The sequence below is a fragment of the Metopolophium dirhodum genome, chromosome 5 (genome assembly GCF_019925205.1).
Source record: "Metopolophium dirhodum isolate CAU chromosome 5, ASM1992520v1, whole genome shotgun sequence".
Lineage (NCBI taxonomy): Eukaryota > Metazoa > Arthropoda > Insecta > Hemiptera > Aphididae > Metopolophium > Metopolophium dirhodum.
This window is the reverse complement of record NC_083564.1, coordinates 35,070,210-35,090,384: the sequence shown is the minus strand read 5'-3', so window position 1 is coordinate 35,090,384 and position 20,175 is coordinate 35,070,210. Positions and strand designations below refer to the sequence as shown.

At 28.1% G+C, this 20,175-nt stretch overlaps 1 protein-coding gene across 3 annotated transcripts in view; it reads right to left on the bottom strand.

Moving 5' to 3' along the window:
* The window catches only part of LOC132944917 (orexin/Hypocretin receptor type 1-like), a 158,504-nt gene extending 138,614 nt beyond the window's left edge, over window positions 1-19,890 (bottom strand). For 2 of the 3 annotated variants that reach the window (XM_061014470.1, XM_061014472.1), the window contains exon 1: window positions 19,482-19,890. In XM_061014470.1, the coding sequence (XP_060870453.1) occupies window positions 19,482-19,522 (41 nt within the window). In that variant the 5' untranslated portion in view covers window positions 19,523-19,890. Of the gene's footprint in view, window positions 1-10,590; window positions 10,720-19,481 lie in introns of all 3 variants that reach the window. The other variant, XM_061014471.1, reaches the window with a different exon arrangement.
* Between the last annotated feature and the right edge of the window lie 285 nt (window positions 19,891-20,175).

Genomic DNA, 20,175 nt, shown 5'->3' with positions numbered 1-20,175 from the left:
ATACTCTTCAAAGCTATTTGATGCACGCCCGAGTATATTACAATATTAATTGAAGTCGATTCCCAAATTACTACAGTACAAAGTTGACCGCTAAATTGCACTCTTTCAGCGGTCATCCGACACCGTGTGCGGGCCGAACTTCATAATCAGATAGCGTTGATCGTATCCCACCCGCCCAACCCACCCACCTACTCAAAATGTTCCAGTAAACACGCAATGTAATTCGATATTAAGAATTATTATAAACATAGGTATTTTCACATATTATTATGTACACTATACCTACAAGAATATTATATAATAATACAAATTAAATGAAATCGTAGTAACTTCATTCGGTTATCATCAGTTACCGGATTTATCTTGACAAAAAAAATGACTCTTCTTTTATTTTATGTTATCTAGACCAGTGGTTCTCAACCAGTGTGCCCCGGCACAATACTGTGCCGCGAGAAATGTCTGATATTTGGGATTATGCTGTTGAAAATACCAATTTTTATAAAACTGTGGCAATTAAATGTCAATTAATTGTGAAGATAAGACCGTGATGCATATGTAAGCGCATACCCAGTTAGAATTTTGTAATGATAATATTACAAAAGTGTTATAATAACGTTATACTAATATAGTAATATCATTCGTTATTATAATGTTATAATAATATTATCAAACAAAAAAATGCTGTCTGGGTAGCGATGAGTGATGACTAATTTTCTTGCATTAGGGCCGTCATAAGGGGGGGGGGGGGGTCGAGCAGGGCCCAGACCCTGGGCCTCACGCTTTTTGCTTACATTTGGATGCATGGCATTTAAAAAAAGTGATAAAATTGATTTAAAATTTGGACCTTGGAAGTCCTAAGAACGGCCCATGGTTGCTTTACATGGTTGCCAAAGTTATTGTTGTTGTTGTCAAGTGCGTGAGTGGGTCGTGAACCAAAAAAGGTTGAGAACCACTGATCTAGACAATTAGAGTGCCAGTAATCTACCGGTTATATCTTTGATCACAAATTTTCTTATCTAGAGAAATTTAATTTCAATCGCCTTTGGTAAAATATTTATAACTCGTGCAAAAAAAATTTATATATATCATAATATTATCCATATATAAATAAAAAAACATAATTATCTGTATCTTATCTAAATTAAATTTTAGTTGGGTATCTATTCTCAACACTTACTGTTCGTTACCAATCAATCTTATAACAGAAGCACACGAAAGAATAATTCAATTGTATATACCTACACGCGCGTATTATGAATCTATACGTTATTGTATAGGTACCTATATAGGTACTTAAAATAAGTATTATTCAGGCAACGTTTGTACATATTATATTATGTGAGTATATTATTATAAGTTGTATAATATTTTATACGATTACATATTAATAATCCATGATAAGTAGCGGTGGCAATTCAAAACTCCGAAGTACCTAATGTGAAAAACGAACCAAACAGTCTAATGCTTATATAACTCATATTATGATATTGATATACCTTCTATATGAAAACTCGTTGAAAACTTTTAATGCCAATATGATATTATATTAAATATCGCTTTTGATGGAAACAATAAATTTAAGTATATGTATTACCTGGTGCTATTCCGATGTATTGTCGATATTTTTTTTATCGTCAAACTGGCAAGTAGATTTATATTATAATATACATACCTACATTATATTATAATATGTATGGTATTACTATGTTTTATGGTTTCAACATTTTAATTATTACTGATTGTACAATGGTTTTTATTTTTTTATTGTTTACTGTTTTTGGGGTAGACTATCTATGATTATTAATATTATATTATAATATATATATCCCACCGCTGCCACCAAAAATGTTATGGACGTCTCCAAAACCGAGTTTGTTCGCTAATAAGAAATACGTGGTGTAGGAGTTATCACTAATACTTTATTAATATAATCAGTTGTACAGAATACTTAGATTTAAATAATTAGACTTAAAAGATTAACAGAGGTTCTGCGCGATGGTCTGACAGTACTACACTCACTCTTATACAGACAGCGAGACACGGTAGGGGCTCGCTCGGGCTCAAAACAGTCCACACAGCGAATTCCCTTAGCCCATGTGACTCTGCCTGTTCACATATTAATATGCTTACACACTATTCTATATTATACTATTACTATATATCATACTGTGTATAGCATACAGACAAGGGTTCACAACAATATTATATATTTATAATATTAATATAATATTATGAATACTATATATTGCTCACTGGGGAGTCTCGTCTTCAATTTCTGCTGTAAGATGATAACTTTTTGCATAGATTTACATTTTTATGTTAACCTTTGACCTTTTCTCTAATTTTTCAAGAATCGGGATTCATATTAATTCCAATTTTTTTATGAAAAAATATTATTTAAATTTAATAGGCCAATGCCAAGCTTTGAATGATTTCCGTACATTATTTTTCTAGATTATACGTTCTATTAACATTTTGATGGTTAATAAAATATTATTAACTTAGTAAAATCCTGATTTTTGAGACATTTAAATGTAATTTAAAAAAGTAATTTAAAACTATAATAACGCGGAGTGGTGATTAACCGCTTGATAAATATGAGAGTAATTTTTGGAAAGTTGAATTAAAAACTAAATATTTTGTTATTGGTGCTCTCATAATGATAAAAAATAATATATGTAATAACGGCAACAAATTATTTACACGTAGGTAGTTTGGTTAATAAATAGTTCATTATGGTGCTAGCCATATTATGATGGATTTGAAAGATTGGGTGCTATGCTGATTTGAAAACTTTAGTAATTAATATTAATTCATCGACATTTATTATTTTTAAAAATGGTCCAGGTATAAAAACTACAAGATCCGATATTACATCTGTTATATATTTTTATAAAACCATTTTTGATGACTAATATCCTTAGTATAAACATTTTAATAACTGTAAAACTGTTCGAAATTGTTTGAATTTTGATTTTGATACATGAAATTTTTCAAAAAAAATATTCACTAAATAATTTACAGTAAAAAAACAGAAGTTTTAACCATCACACTTCTAATGTAGCACAACAAATTTCAAGGATATTTATTGTTAATAAGAATATTTTCTTAAAAGTTAAAGTATAATTTATAAAAATTCCAAAAAATACAATTTGTATAAATTAATTATTGAAGGAAAATATGGGAGTGAACATGCTTCATTAATCACACTATATAACAAAAATTAAATTAATTTGACAAAAAAAATTGTTATTTTTTTTAAAAATAGACGGAAAATGTCTAAATCTATTGATTTTGGGAATAGAAATGCATTCACTTGAGGCTTTCCTGAGTTTTCTAATACATATCGTATAATATTATGTTTTTAAAGCAAATATCATGGTAAAATTAACTATGGGTTAACTAATAACTATAGCGTTTTAGATGCTGCGTAGATCGAGGAAGTGTCGATACATCAGAATGTCTGTTTTTTCTCATAAATAACACTTTTTAGTTGTTACGGAAGTAAAATAGCTTATGCAGCACATATATATTATAAATTGTAATACAGGATAAATAACATTTTTTGGAGGTCATTTTTTAAATTTTAAATCGTTTGTGACAAAAAGCAGTACCGACAGTCGCGGTGGAGAAATGCGAGTATTTTTCGTTGAACCAATGTTTATTCAACTATCTGTCAAGAGCGTTTTTCCAATCTAAAGATTTATTGTGGTTTCTATTGAATTTTAAGACACCCAAACAAAGTAATCCAGCACATTTTTGTGGTATTTAAATTATAATTGTAGGTATGTAATTTTGACTCTACTTTATATACTTCAACTAAATAATATCTAAGATATTAAAAACATTTCAATACGTGATTAATAACTAATTATGTTCTAAACTATAATAAACGTTAAAATTACATTTTTTTTTTTTTTTGGCACGTGTACCAAGACTAAATACTCTAAATGTAGGTAGATAATAAAATAGTCATAATAATGAACAGTTATGAATTTATATTTATAGCAAATTCATTAATTATCTTGATTTTGATTATATTAATATACTGGTGAATGCTAATTTCGATGTAATAAGCGACGCAATTTCAAATAAAGAACACGAAACGATATGTATAATAATTCAATTAAAATAAATTGTGATTTTAGGTCGTAATTTATGTTAGGCTCGCTACTATAATATGTACGGTGCGCATCTGTGAAACGTTTAGTGCAAAAAAATCTGATTCGTTGACTTTCATACGTACGTATAATATTTTTATAGGTTAGTTACCTATGTAAACTGTCAAAATCTTAAAGGTAAGTGCGTGTAATTGTACTACAGACCAAGATAATTTTCGATATAATAATATTGTTTGTTGCCGAATGATAAACGATATTATAACATAATATTGAATATTGATCATTATTATAACATACGTAGGTAACGGTGTTTTGAATGTTAAACTTTCATTCCTTTATACGCATTACTGAAATTTAACGGGTATAAATAAAAAAAAACTAGAATATGTTCCACGAGGGATTTCCGATCTTTTGACTGTTCACATCGTTTAGTATAGCCCCTCATCATTATGCGTAGGATCTAAATTCAACTATAGATATTTTTTCTTTCAAAACTAGACACGGGTTTTTTTAATCAATCTTTTTCACTGTGTTAGTTTCAATCATTTCATATCTATTATTTAGCTTTGGAAAAACAAATTCATCGGCCTGTGGTTTGCATAATATTATGATGTTTCGATTAGGTACCTAAACTTATTAAGTTTTGCACATCGGAGCTTTGCATATTTTATTTAGTAGTTAAATTATTTACATAATATAATATACTTTAAACATAAGCATTTATGACATACGCCTGACATGTTTACACAAGCAACATACCAAAATATAAATTTGTCTCACATTATTAAAGAGATTAGTTAAGTAAATTAATTCTCTCTTTAATACATTATAAATTGTTTTTTTTCATTTTGTATTTTTTCATACACACTTGATTAATCTGTACATTTGAGATAAGAAAATTTCAATAGATTAATATTATCTAAAAAAATAAATTAATATATCCAATAAAAACATTTTTTTTTTTTTTATCGAAATATAGATACGCAAATGAAATAATATAGTAAAATAATATTATAATCGAGAAATAAAATTGTTGGACATTAGTTCCTATACTGACATTAAATTACCCACATCATAATATAATATTAGGTTTGTTTGATTTAAACTCTCTACTTTGTGTATAACATTTTTGTTGTGGACTTCTGTCATCTTACACAAATATCCACAGCGGCTTCACATAGATATTTATTATTGTTGAATTATTCATAAATCATAATATTATAAGATGAAATACAACCCTAATCGAATATTAATAATTAACACACCAAATAGAATGAAGTAATCTCAGAATAAAAAAATACGTATGGTAAATTAATTGGTGATTAAATTGTTCACGTTAAATTATATTTATCGAATACCTACCTAATATTTATCAAGTTTTTAATTATATCAGTAGTATTACTTATTAGTTTAATCTACTACAAAATGTGTACAATTAATAATATAGTTCTAAAGTATAACTATTTGACAAAAGGCTTAATTTGAATGACTACTTACTTAAGCTGCCTAGTGCCTATAACTAATTTTAGTACTATACAAATAAATATTGGTTTTGAAACAATATTATAAATTATAATACATTTATAGATGAAATAGCTTGAATAATTTATGCTTTCAAATAGGATTAATTTAAAAAACTGATAGCAGCTACTTCCATTTTTAAATTTTTTTATATGATTGCTCTAATTTTTCACTTAAAACTAGAAGATAACTTTAAAAAAATAATTATATGTTATATTAAACTGTAAATAATTACTTTACTATGAGTAAAATATATGACAGGATTAAATACATTTTTTTTTAATTTGTAGAAAAGTTTAAGGGTATTCAAAACTTTTATTAATATAGAACGTGTCGAGTGAAAAAAAATGATTTATCTCCTACCACAAAATAAAATGGAACAAAACATGAAATCACGGTGAAGAAATCTATGTTTACCTTTATACAGAGTGATTCATCAAGCATGGAGTTATTCAATATCTCATTCCTTAACTATACACGTAAAAACTTAAAAACCGCAAAACACTCTTTACGCAATAACAAACAATCTCAAGAACTGGAAAATACGGACTTTTAAAAATTCCAAAAATCAGAATTCAAATAAAATTGAACAAAAATTGTATACACAAATCGCAGTGACCTATATGTGCGACAAAATACATTGTGTACCGCAGACACACCTAAAAGTTCACAGAAGGCAATAATATTAATATTGTGTAACGGGAAGACGGGAAATTAACGAACGAGATGTAAGTTTAGTAGATAATTGTTATGGATACATACAGCAGCTATATACTTCTAATTATTTTAAACATAAACACTCTTTTTGTCGAAAGGCTGTCGTTTTTCCAAATATGTTTTTTAAATTATTTGATGTCTTTACAAGACAACTATGTAAAAAATAGAGTGGGGGTTCAGTGATACCCTGCAAAATGTTGGTCACTACTCCGCTCATCAGAACATTAAATACTCATAACTAATTAACTACTCGTTTGAAATTCAATTTTGTATACATTGGAAATACCAGAAAAATATTCTGTTCGGAACATGAAATTAAAAACGTATGATGATGAAATATAAATCGATAAATCGTATAATACATAAATCATATGAAAAAATATAAATCTACCTAAAAGCAAATAATGTAAAAAAAAAAGAATAATTCCATAAACGTTATGACTTTCTGCGAAAACGAGTGTTGAAGAGCCTTGAAACAATAGTCTGTATATGTATTGGAAAATAAAAACGCCGGGACCATTAGAGGGTCATTATACCTATACTGATTCTACGTCCTAGTTGATGTGTTCGAGACACTGATTTGTCATTTCGTGTGTTGTATATGTGTAGGAAACGAATAGCAAATACGTATTAAATCTGTACAGGAGACATAATAATACGTAATACACATTATACACATACGTGCGCACTATTATACGGTCTACCTTTTTATTGACAGCTACGATACGTCTAATGATAAATCGTTCGGTGTACTGCGTGTTTTTGACGTACGTGTAGGACAATAATATTACTGTTTGGCGCAGTTCGCTACAAACATAATATTTTAGCATATTTTGACATAGTTTTTCGTCGTAAACCCTCTGCTGGGAGTGGGTGGGGGCAAATTGATATGCATCCGTCACATTATGTGTATTATTACGTCGTATTACGTACCTACGTACATATTGACGTCAATGTAGTTATATTCCCCTGTCTTGCGGATTTCATAGACGAAAATAAAGAGCACTGGGTCGCAATAATATTATGTTTGATTACAAGATCGTAATAACATCAATTATATAGCCCGTGTGTGCGCGTATGAGCGCTACGGATTCGAACGACATTTCGTATACGTCTACATGATATAATTTAGCATATATATTATGTACGAAACGAATCTTAAATCACATCAAATGTATTACATCATGGTTATGATATTATCGTAGTGTAACATTATTTGGTGGTACACATTTTCCGGGATAAGCGGCTTTGTGTGCTCGGGAAGTGCAGTCTTCCTGGCTTCCAACTGCACACCGGACACTGAATGCAGACGGAGCTTCGAGAATGCGAGGCATAACGATTAAGACGAAATTAATATGAATATGAATTCGTGAACCAAAGCGTGTACTTACCTATAAACTCGAATGGCCGTTCTTATTTACACGTGGCTCTTGTTTGATAATGGGTTCCAGCCTGTTTCCTCGTTTTCGCGTATAATTACGACTTATACATGCGTCGACTGTGTTAATATTGGGCTACGGAAATATTATTATTTATAATATCATGCAACGCCACCATCCATCCATCACATAATATAAGTTGATGATTTTATACCTGTCTCATTATGATGAAAATTGTTAAAAAAAAATTCAAATCCTTAAATATTTTGATTTATAAAAATCGGATGAGTAATCGAATCGGTTAGTTATTATATGTATGTATAGCTTATAGATGAGCGAAGTGAACGGACTGGTATAGGGGCACCCCGGAAAATATTGATCTTCTACACCACCACATCTAAATACTTTAAATATTTACAATTATTTAACTATTCGTTAAAATTTAACTATTATGCATCAAAAGATGTAAACGTATACTACAATATAGAGTAAAAAACGTGTAAGTTAAGTATTTGAAACTAAGTTTTGGCTGCTGTCGAACCATAATGTATTAAAAAAAATACCATCCATCGTAATACCGATACATTCCAAGAAATCAGAAATGAAAAAAAACGAAGATTTCGTGACATTTTTATATTACTTTTATCCCTATTATACAAACTGTTAGCAATACCAAATATTTTCATCATCAAAGCAAGCATAATATTAGTATTATAAATTTCGTTTTCACAAGCACTCTAAACACATTTAACAGTGCTTTATTTACAAAAAAAACATAAAGTATCGATATTGATTCGATGAAATAAAAAAAAAGCCATTGATATACGAATATGAAGTGTTTCGACACCAAAAACATTCCCATGTTCAGAGCTCGCCACCCTATACTTCAGGTTTAATAAATGAGAATGTCTGAGGAATAATATTATAGTATATAATATTCACATCCAAAACGTTTTTGTACTACGGTCTACGACCTAAAAGTATACGAGGAACAAAATGTATCCCATCACAATCATCAGTGATACACATTATGGAAGACGATATTGTCCTCAAAATTTGTACAGAGTGATTCACCCCTATTTTTCATTTAATAATGGATTTATTCAAATTCTGATTTTTGGAATTTTTAAGTAGGTAACTATATTTTAATATTTAGCGACAATATTTTAAATACATGCTTAGATTTTTTTACACCACTTATAAGTTTTCTTAGGCATAACACTCTTTTCTTTTATGAGATCCAAAACTTTTTTTAATTCTAAATAATTATAAAACCGATAATTTTCTTGAAAATGTTAATGAACTTAAATAGAAATCCGCATTCTTAGTTATTGAGTAATTTAACTTAGGGCCGTTATTACAATGTCTGGTTAAGTGTCAGTTAACGCTAACCAACTAATAACAGATTTTATTACCGGCAGAATTACGCTGGTTAAGGGCCAGTTTCACCAACTACTTTAAACTTCAATTACGCTTAATCGACTAATATCAGATATTTAACCGGGCAAATTCGGCCGATTAAACCCCGGTTAACTTTAATCGAAGTTTAAAGTACATGGTGAAACTGGCCCTAAGTGTCCGGTAAAGTGTCGGTTAACGCTAACCGACTGATAACAGATTTTATTACCAGCAGAATTCGGCCGGTTAAATGTCAGTTAACTTTAACCGGACATTGTAAGAACGGCCCTTAGTGTACCAAGTATAATATGATTAATATGACTACGATAATTATAGGTTTTTAATGATATGGGGTTTATGGTGTTTTGAAAATTATAGTAATTATTATAAACCTATCAACATTTTATGTTTTGTACAAATTTTCTGAGTATAATAAGTACTGAATTAAATATTAAATATTTTATAGTATTTTAAGACTATTTTTAATGACTGTAATCTTTAGTATATACCTACATTTTAATAACTCAAAAACTACTCGTTCAAATATTAATTTAATACATAAATATTTTCAAAAAAATCATCTCTGCTTTATAATTTAGTAATGTAACTAACTTTCAGTGTTTAGAAGGAACGAATTCCAAAAGGAACGGATTCCTTTTTAAAGAACGGCACGATGAACGAATTCCTTTTTATAAAAAAAGAACGAGAAAATGAACTAGTTCTTTTTACAAGGAAAAATAACAAAATTGTTCGTTTTTTTCTAGTTCCAATAATTTACACAGATAATTATGTAAACAATTTAAATTAAAATATATTTTTTTTGATGTGTATAATGCATATTGCTAAATATTAGTGATCGTTATCGAGTATCGACGTTAAGACAATCGACATACGTTAGCCAACAATTTAATTTTGAAGAAAATGTCAAAATAGAATTATATAATATTATCTACCTACCTGTATATGTTAGAATCAAAAATTAAAGAAATATGCATATGGAAAAAAAGCATTAATGATTAAATAAGAATTTATATTTTATTTGGAACTAAAAAAGGAACTCGTTTATTTTACAAAGGAACGACAGTGGAACGAATTTTTTTTTGAGGAACAAGGAATGGAACGAATTCATTTTTTTTAAAAAAAGAACGAGGAACGGAACGAATTCCTTTTTATAAGGAACTTGCAAACACTGCTAACATTACAGTATGTAAGGTTGGACTTAATTTGAAGAAAGAGAAGTTTGTTTTGCCATAGGACAAATTTTAATTAAAATGGTGTGAAAAATCTAAGTATTTGAAAATATGATCCTTATTAAGTGTACTTAAAAATTTAAAAACTCAGAATTTGAATAAATCCATTATTAAAGGAAAAAATGGGGCTGTGTTTGCTTATAGTGAATCACCTTATGTTATAGTTAACGGTCCAAATTCACATCGGATAGAATAAATTCTTACTTATGAAACTGTTGCGTAGATGTATATTTAATATTTTGCATTTGTTCCCGCAGCTGCAATGTAATATATTGAAATTCTCTCTATGTATAGTGACGACCACCGTTGTACCAAACACAATAATGGTGGACTCTGCAAACATTATATTGGTTCTACTGTTATATAAACTCATGATACGATTTACGAACCAAAAGATCGGACATTATATTGTGTAATAAAAGGTTAGAGAAGGTCGAGTGCCGAATGATATATTCTACGGGCTACGGCAGTATACAAGTGTACTGACCCATCTGGTTTTGCAATTTTCCCTCATTATATCTGGAAAATCTAAGGTAAAAATTTCATATTTAAAATAACAACTGTATCCAATTGTAGCGATATTATAGAACTATTGAAGTATACATTTTTTTTTCATTTAAATATTCCTCGATAGGTATAAAATAAAATATTTCACTTGGAATTTAAAATCTCACTTATGGCGTTTGGATGAAAAATATTTAAACCAAAAATTATTATGATATTTAGATAGAAAATAAATTCAAAACATCCAATACAATATTGTACTATTGTCTAACAACCTCATCATTGGTATAAACAATATTTAAATAAAACAATATACATATTGTATATGTTAACTATAATATACTAATATTGTATTACATACATATTTTATAAATCGATACAGGTTGTTATAGAAAATAGTAACCCTATTATAATTTATTATAATAACCCTAGTTATTACAAATAATAAAATATATCTATATATTTAAAAATAAATTATCAGATTTTTTAAAAAATATTTTTATTTTAATGTCTTACATTCAAATAGTTCTATACTACTTGTTATAGCTTTCCAATTATGTACTCTGTCGTGACTCTGCGCAAGTTTAATTCGCTGGTTTCACAAGACTAATAAATTATCATTAGTTGATGTATGATAAAACTTCTTTTTTAATACCTGCGTGCTATTCACACAAATTAATAAATTATAAATATATATCTACACTGTTTTTATAATCAAAATGTTGTGGTTAATTATTCTACTTCAACAAACACAATAATAAAATTATAAAAATGTTTAAAAAGTTACACTTTAATTAATATTTAAACACAAAAGTGTACATATAGGTGTGTACTGAAAATGTATCATTTAATAAATTATTAACATCATAAATGTCGATATAATTATTCTAAAACCTTTATGTAAAATGTACCGTCCATACAATACCTACATTGATTTTAAAATATAATTTCAAAGTTCCGATTTTGAACAAAATCAAAAAAATTGTATTTTTACATACAAAGTAGTAGATAAGCGTGGAACCGGCAGCCTGTGAATAGGTCACGCTCGCATCACAATTGGACACCTCATAGCCAAGGAATATCTAACTATATGCCCAGCTTGTGAGTTGCAGTACCTACACTAATCAGTAATCACTATACTCGAATACATACTTATCGAATGTCGACAGTATTCTGAATCAAGACACAAACACCAACTTCCAAAAATTTTACATGAAATCCCTCACACCTTTAACAACAGCGGTCAATAACATTTTTATATCAAATGCATAAATTAAACTGCATGTTCACCACCAACTAACAACTATTATAATTACAACTATAATTTTAAATATTTTAAATATTATAATTTATAGTATCAGTCGATAACTTCGTTGTAAATTACTAAAAAAATTGTTTAATGTTTTATATATTACAAGTATATCTATTTATACAGAGTGATTCACCAATCATGCTCACCCATATTTTCTCCTTTAATAATAAATTCATTCAATTTCTGATTTGTGGATTTGGTTTTGTTGTAATTTATTTATTATACACAATAAAACTTTTATTTAATTCCCATTTCTCTACAATAGATTGTCAAATAATATTATGATCAATATAATAAAGACTGGATAAACTTGACTAACATTGAATAAAAAGTTTAAGACTGCAAAATAATGTTTGAACATGAAAATTATCCAAAGTATTTGAAAAGTGTAATTCACAAAAAAAAATTGCAAAAGTTGTTAGAGATTAGAACGAACTGAAATATTTATATAATAAAATACGTCGGTGCTGTCATTTACAGCTGACGTACCTGCGTAGGAGCTATAGTCTTTCCCCAAGTTGTCATCCTAATTTGTTTTTCTAGTAGAATTACATAGATATTTTGACATCAAATTTGCAGTATGAATATACCTATGGTTAAATTATATGAAATAAATTTACGTCAAGAGATAAATATAAAACGTACACTCATGATTTTATTTATCGTTGAATAAAATACCTACGTATTATACTGCGGTTTTCTTCGATGAGTTTTCGTCCAACAGATGTTCCGAGTACCTACCTACGTCGTACGCCTTATAACGATTGCGAAATTGTTCCGGGATATTGTTTTTCATATTTATTATATACTGTACCAATACAACAAAAAGTTTAAAATGAACTATGAAGCAAAAAGTTTGAAGTTATCCACGTTTTATTATTGCATTAAAACGAATGTAACTATGGATATTTGTACCTACACAAATAAAATAAGAATGAAAACGGTTTTTGCTTATGAAAATAAAAATGCAAACAATAGAAACGAGTTCTTCGATTTGGAACAAACTTACTCATAATATTATAATTTATAATTATTACTATTATTCAAGTGTCAAGTTTCTTTTAACTAAGTTACCTACAAAATCAGTTAATTTTTTTTAAAATATTTTTTTACTTACCTAATGAAATAATTTGATTTCTATGAAATGTAGTTACTAATTTGTTAAGTCATTGCTTAGTTATAATAATTTGATTTATTTTCTAATAAAATCCACATTTGAAATATACTATTCTGAAAATAATATTGTTTTTAAAAAGAAAAAAAGAAAAATCGGTATAGGTAGGTATTATTTTAGAATGTCATACTATATGTTTATTAAATACTACATTTTAAACTGTCAAAGTACTCGAAATGTTGAATGCACAATGTTAAATGTTTGAATTATAACAGAGATCGTAGTAAGTAACGTATATAATTAAATACAGCTTAAAATACATTTTCATAAAAAATCTACAATCTCAGCCAAACACTTTCATTTAAAAGCTCTCAACAATAACGCTAACAGAGAACCCAGCTGGACGTTAATTCAAAAGAGTGAAAAGTATCTTTTAACTTAACCTACAGTTTTCTATACCGGCTTAACTTGACGAGTTAAATCTACTAATATATCCGGCTTTCCAATTACTGCTGAACATTAATACATAAGTTGTTAATAAATTGTTTTTATTTACATTTAAATAGTTAAAAACATGTCAATTTTACACTTCACCGCACCGTACCCACTACCGATTTAATACTGCAAGTGTATCCAAACCTACTGTAAGTGTGCAACAAAAACAGTCAATAATGTTCAATATCTTCAAGTGGCCGTTTATTCCATCATAACTTTTAAGTGCCGCACTCGTTCATACACTTAGAAAATCGTATTATATATTGTAATATCATTATTCATTATTTATTATTGTCATATTATCATCTTGGCAGCAACAACGGTATTGGTGTTCAGACTTAAATTTAATAAACACATAATGTTATTCAACGTGTTTACTCAAAATTTTTAAATTATAAATATATTATTAATAACAACTACATGACAAGTTTTATATACTGTAAGAAGCAAAACATATTCTATTTTAAAACTGCGCTTTATTTTCAGTTTGTTTTCGTTTAAAATGTAGGAAAACTGGTCCAGATGATCACTTTTGAGATGAGGTATCATTTATCAATTTCCTCAGAACTTGCATAAGCAATATCGTTAAGTTTTCAAGTTTAATTCCATAGATAAAATAGTATTAGGCTATTATAATAACTATTGTCGGTAGGTACCTATTATAATAGGTATATGCACATTCCTGCAGAGATACTGTATGTCCACGTTTCAAAGTGTCACCCGTGGTTATTGTATAGTCTGAAATTTCCTTAAGGATGTGTAATGTTTTTCAGTCTATTACCTACGCGTGATTGATATAGTTATAATAGTATAGCGAACTATTAGAATTATATAGATGGAAATTCAAGGTGAAAGTGACTCATAGTTACTGTCTCCGAAAGCGACATCTTTTTTTTCCTTTACTTGAGATCAGTTGTTCTTACACAATACACGAGCACGGTGACTAAAATGCATTGTTTCAATAGATCTTATAACGCCTTATGTACCTACTACTGTTTTTTTTTAACGTACCTACCTATTTTATTTCTTACCTCGTTCCTAAGCCCGCTCACCTCGTTATCCCATCACCTATAACCGTAGTTAATACCATTAGGTATGACATTGGTACATAATCGTCAATCCATAAAAACACATAGTTGACATAATACGGTGACGATTTATTGATATATAAATGTATGTTTTATATTATAAATGTATGAGTATAACATTATAACTAAAATTTTGCAGCAAGTCTGTCGAAAGAGGTGACCATCAATTTATGATACGATATATAGCTAAAGTAAGTACAAAATCTCTTTCGATGGAATATAGTTACTCTACCTGTAATAATCACTATATATTTAAATAAATAATTTAATAATACATAATGTCTAATACTCCATACACACAATTATGAAGATCTATCTAAAACTGATTGCCTAGTGTTTATTGAAATTCTTTGTTTTTGTGGTACTGTTGCTAGTCTGCTACTAAAGTCTAAAATTTATTTTTATGTATTTTAAATTTTAAACTTATCATTAACATACTGTTGAATGATAAATTTATAACTGTGTTATAAATTTAAAACCAATTATTAAATATAGCTATGGATTTTTTTTTTTTTTTAATTTTAATTTTGTTATGTGTCTATTGAAGTATTTATAATATCTGTGTTTATTATATAAAAAATCGTTTAAAATGTTCAGTTACAAAAAGATCACATAAAAGAAAATGATACAAAGCCCAGTTTTCTCGTAAGTATTTGAAAATATTATAAAAAAAAAACTTTAAAACTACAAAGAACTATGTGTATTATAAATTATAATACCATGGAAATTAGTTTTTATTTAAACATTTTGTGTTAAAAACTTGTACTGTATACCGAATTACCGAATAAATCATATCATGGTATTATAAATCAAAATGATGTTTCATCTGCTAGATACTTCGTAAAATGAAGTTTTTTCACAATTATGTATTAAAATTTAAAAGTAATTTTGGTTTTGTTACAATAATATTATGACGTACTTATTATAATATTATTATTAATAATTGCAGTATTCAACGATTTATTTTTAAAATAATATTGTCATTTCATTATACACATCGGATGAAAACGAATGAATTAAACAAACTGTATCAATAGACATTTACATAAAAAAATAAAATAGTAAGTATATAAATGCAATATCAATTTTAATGATTTAATTTAATTGTTCAAACAAATTTCTTATAGTATTATAAAAAATCAACAGACTACCATCCCTAAAATATTAGCTATTCGTTTTTAAAATACACGTCCATAATATTACATAATATTATGTGAGATTCTAAATAATTTATTTCAATTCAATAGTAATATACATAGTACATACTGGCAATATATGGAAATGAAGCTTACGAGTGTATATCGTATTTAATATCCAATCAAAGAATCACTATAACCACTATATTATAACGGATGTGTTTAATTTTAATTCTATATGGAATATCATTACTTACGAAAAATATTTCTGAGCGGAATATAGTTCTGACTGTATGAATAAATTGTATGGATTAGTAATAAGCTTATAATGAATCGAAATACTTAAAAATTACATTTTACGCCGTTAACTTTAAACGCCATTAAAAATACATGTAACTTTACGCTAAAATTTAAAAAAAAATACATTTCATTAATCTATGAGTAATCTTTAATTTAATTTTCAAGCCTTAAGTATTAAAGTTAAAAATTATTTGAATTTCAACTACAACATGATGATGCACACATTTTCTAGGTTTTGTGAATATTTGAACTCTTACAACTTCTACAAAAAATTGTGACTTTGAATTTTCGATATTTTTCAATTTCTGTAAAAAAACTTATGAGGAATCTTGTATTAGATATCTTAGCATTTGGACTCATAAACAAACATATTATCATCCATAAATAAAAAAAAAAACTGAAAAAGTAGTACATTTTAAATGTCTATAAATAGCACTAAATGAGTAAAAATATTTTAAAATATTATGTTATAATGCCTGAAAAATTTTAATAATAAATATTTGTCAAGTATCTGAGGTTATTCATTTTTGAATCTCAACAGTATATCAATATCGATTTTGTTTCTTCGTATCTTTTTTGATTTTACTGATTATCTTAAAAGTGCCAACAAGATCCAATTTTCTACCAGAAACCACCCTCAAAATTAAAGATTATAGCATTTCTTGTATTTACGACTCCAAAAGGTAATGATAGACACAAAAATAACCATTGTAAGACTAATACATTCAGATGAGCTCAGTATCTAAAATTCCGAAAATATACACTAATTGAATTAAAAATAAATCATATTTTGATTCAAAAATATGAAAGAGTCACAAAGTTATATACAAAAAATAATTAATTCGATTGAAAATCATATGCTTTGTTAAATAAAATAATTAAAAAGTAATCATTAATAAGTTGTATTAACTTTAGGACGACTAGAAAGTATAACTGAATAATAAATAACTGTTAAAAAACACGTATGGTACATGAATACTTAGGTATGTAAAATCTAGTAAAAGCACACCACGTCCTTTACTCATACAGTTGAGATTTAAAAATAATCACCAAGATAAAAATAGATTGAAAAATCTGGTACCTCGTAACAGAAAAAAAGTTACAGCAAATTATAAAGCATTGATAACGTTATACTAAACATTTTACCTTTCTTTTGTTAAAAAATAAGGATAATCTTTTTTTTCATACATTATGTTATTTATTGAAATTTTAACCAATCGATATGATATTGTTTTTTTTTTGTTTCACCCTACAATGAAGAATTGGATAATATACCTAATAAAATATTATTGGAAACATACTTTTTAAATGAAAATAAATCTAAAATGCATCTTAAAAAAGTACTGCATCGCTATATTATACTGATAGCTATTTCCATTCTACTCAGAATCTAGATCAATTTCCATTATTAATTTAATAACAATACAATGTGTATACAACAATAAACTACTATTATATAAAGCTATATGCCTATATTATAATGGTGCACTGGCCGTAAATTCAGAATTTTAAATATGTTTCAAGAACCAATCAAATGTATGGTATAATGTAATTTACAGCGTTTGATAAATGATATTAAGTTTTAATATAAAGGTTGTTTAACTGAATCTTGTTTGTACTTTATTAACGTATATTATACTTTTGTACATCGATGACTAGCTAAGTAATTAGTTATTAAATAATAATTTTAGTATACAATATGCAATGATAATCATTAATCAATTCTATATTATGACTCATTAGGTCTTAAATTCCTACATGAGTTATTCAAAAAGAGACGTGTACTTTTGGTTCTTACATATTTTATAAAATAACCACCCACAAAATTAATACCAGATGAAAAATGTTATTCTTCTACAATTTCGGCCATAAACAACCACAATAACACATTAACCACGTATTCGATGAAAAAAAAAAATGTTTATCTATAAACTGTACCTCAGATAAATGAACGTATTATTCGCCAAAATATGATGTTTATCAGTTACTATCAACTTTAAATGTTCGCACTAATAATATTCAACATTATATAGTATAGCAATCAACAATTTAAACATATTTATTAACTGCAAATGTAAGTCATACATATAAAAAAATAACTATATTACAGATAGATGCATCGTGATAATATGAGATTATACGAGGAAATGTATACCTAATGAATTGCTTGTTAGTGATTGAATAGCTGTAACATAAAAAATAAGACACTCACTTTGACATTCAAGATTTTATGTTCATTCAATTTCTAGATAAAACCTAATATTACAAAAGTGCATGTATGTATGCATAAGAAAATACCAATTATTAAATAAATATAGTAAGATAACTATAACAAAACAACATAGGTAGTGGATTATGAATAAAAATTAATGTAAAACGTTTGTTTGGATTTTACATATTAGGTTAAACCATAATATACCTACCTAAGATTATCTAATGTGTTCATCTCGTTAACTTTTATTTCGTACAAAGCGTTCATTACGTCTTATAGTGTACGTGTTACTTTTGAATAGGTGTTCAATTGTTGTACTTTAATTTGTTAAATAAAGTTTTGAAGCAATTATAAAGCAACGCATAAAGCTTTCGAAAGATTGATTTCTGGGTCATTTAGTTTTTCAGATAAAACAATAACAAGCGTAATCTTACACTTTGCGCGCACTATATGAACGCTGCCTTGTCTAAACCTATATACCTAATAAACTATACTATACTTAAATGGACAGTGTTAAGTGTAATTTTATTGAATGTCATTTAACTGGTTGTTTGTAATGACATACGTACTTCGTACATCTATAATAATATAACGGCGAACGTTACAAGTATTTTTAAACCATTACGTTTATAAGAATGTATAGTACCCTACGGTACAGATTCGTCGGTCAAGGCTGCGTTTAAACGTTTCAGAATCAAAAACGACCAACAGAACAATAATGCTCTATAAACGCCTTGTGAGTAGTGGTTGACCATTTATATTAATAAGTGCATTTCATTCACGCGATTCGAGTCCCCTGTTCATTATATTATGAGTATTGATACCTATGATAATATATATTACGTTTCCTACTAAATAACAAAAAAAATTACCCGCTATCGTTTTATAAGCGGGTTCTGACGTAAAGACAGACCAAAATTATAATCCAACTTACCAGCGTTTCAGGAGATACTCCGAATTATGGGCCAAGTTCATACTATTGCGGTAAAACCGATTGCAGTATACTATTCCGGAGCGAAATGCATTGTTTAAAGTATGAAAACGTCTCGTGGCTTCGAACGCGCACTCTCTTGCAACGCTTCCGGGGGAGAAGAATAAACTTCGACAAGACCGCGGTTTTCGACCGTTACACAGCTGGAGAATTTTTTTTCTGAATTTGTTTTTGTTATCTCAGCGTAAAAATATAGTGTTAATATATGTGTTCGGATGCATAGTCCGCGCAATAATACTGTATTTTCACCGAGCATATATTATATTATATACCTATAAAGTACGACGTTGACGCGGACACGGTTGACGAGTTACGACGGTGTGCGAATTAATGTAACCGTCCCGCAGGAATGGCGAACGGCGACTGAGAAAAAGCCGACGACGCGGCATCATCATTGGTGGCGGCGGCACTTGTCCACGCGGTGCACCTCCCCGTGACTATAGGGTCGCGCGGTCACAAACATTCGTTTAACATTAATAATAATAATTATTATTATTATTATTATTATTATTGTTGTTGTTGTTATCGTTGTAATAATAGGTAATTATTATTATTAAGTGTCTATTCGTTATCATTTCAAGAGACGTATTATAATAGCGTGGTAGTGGTCTATAACGAATACATCGTACACACATTT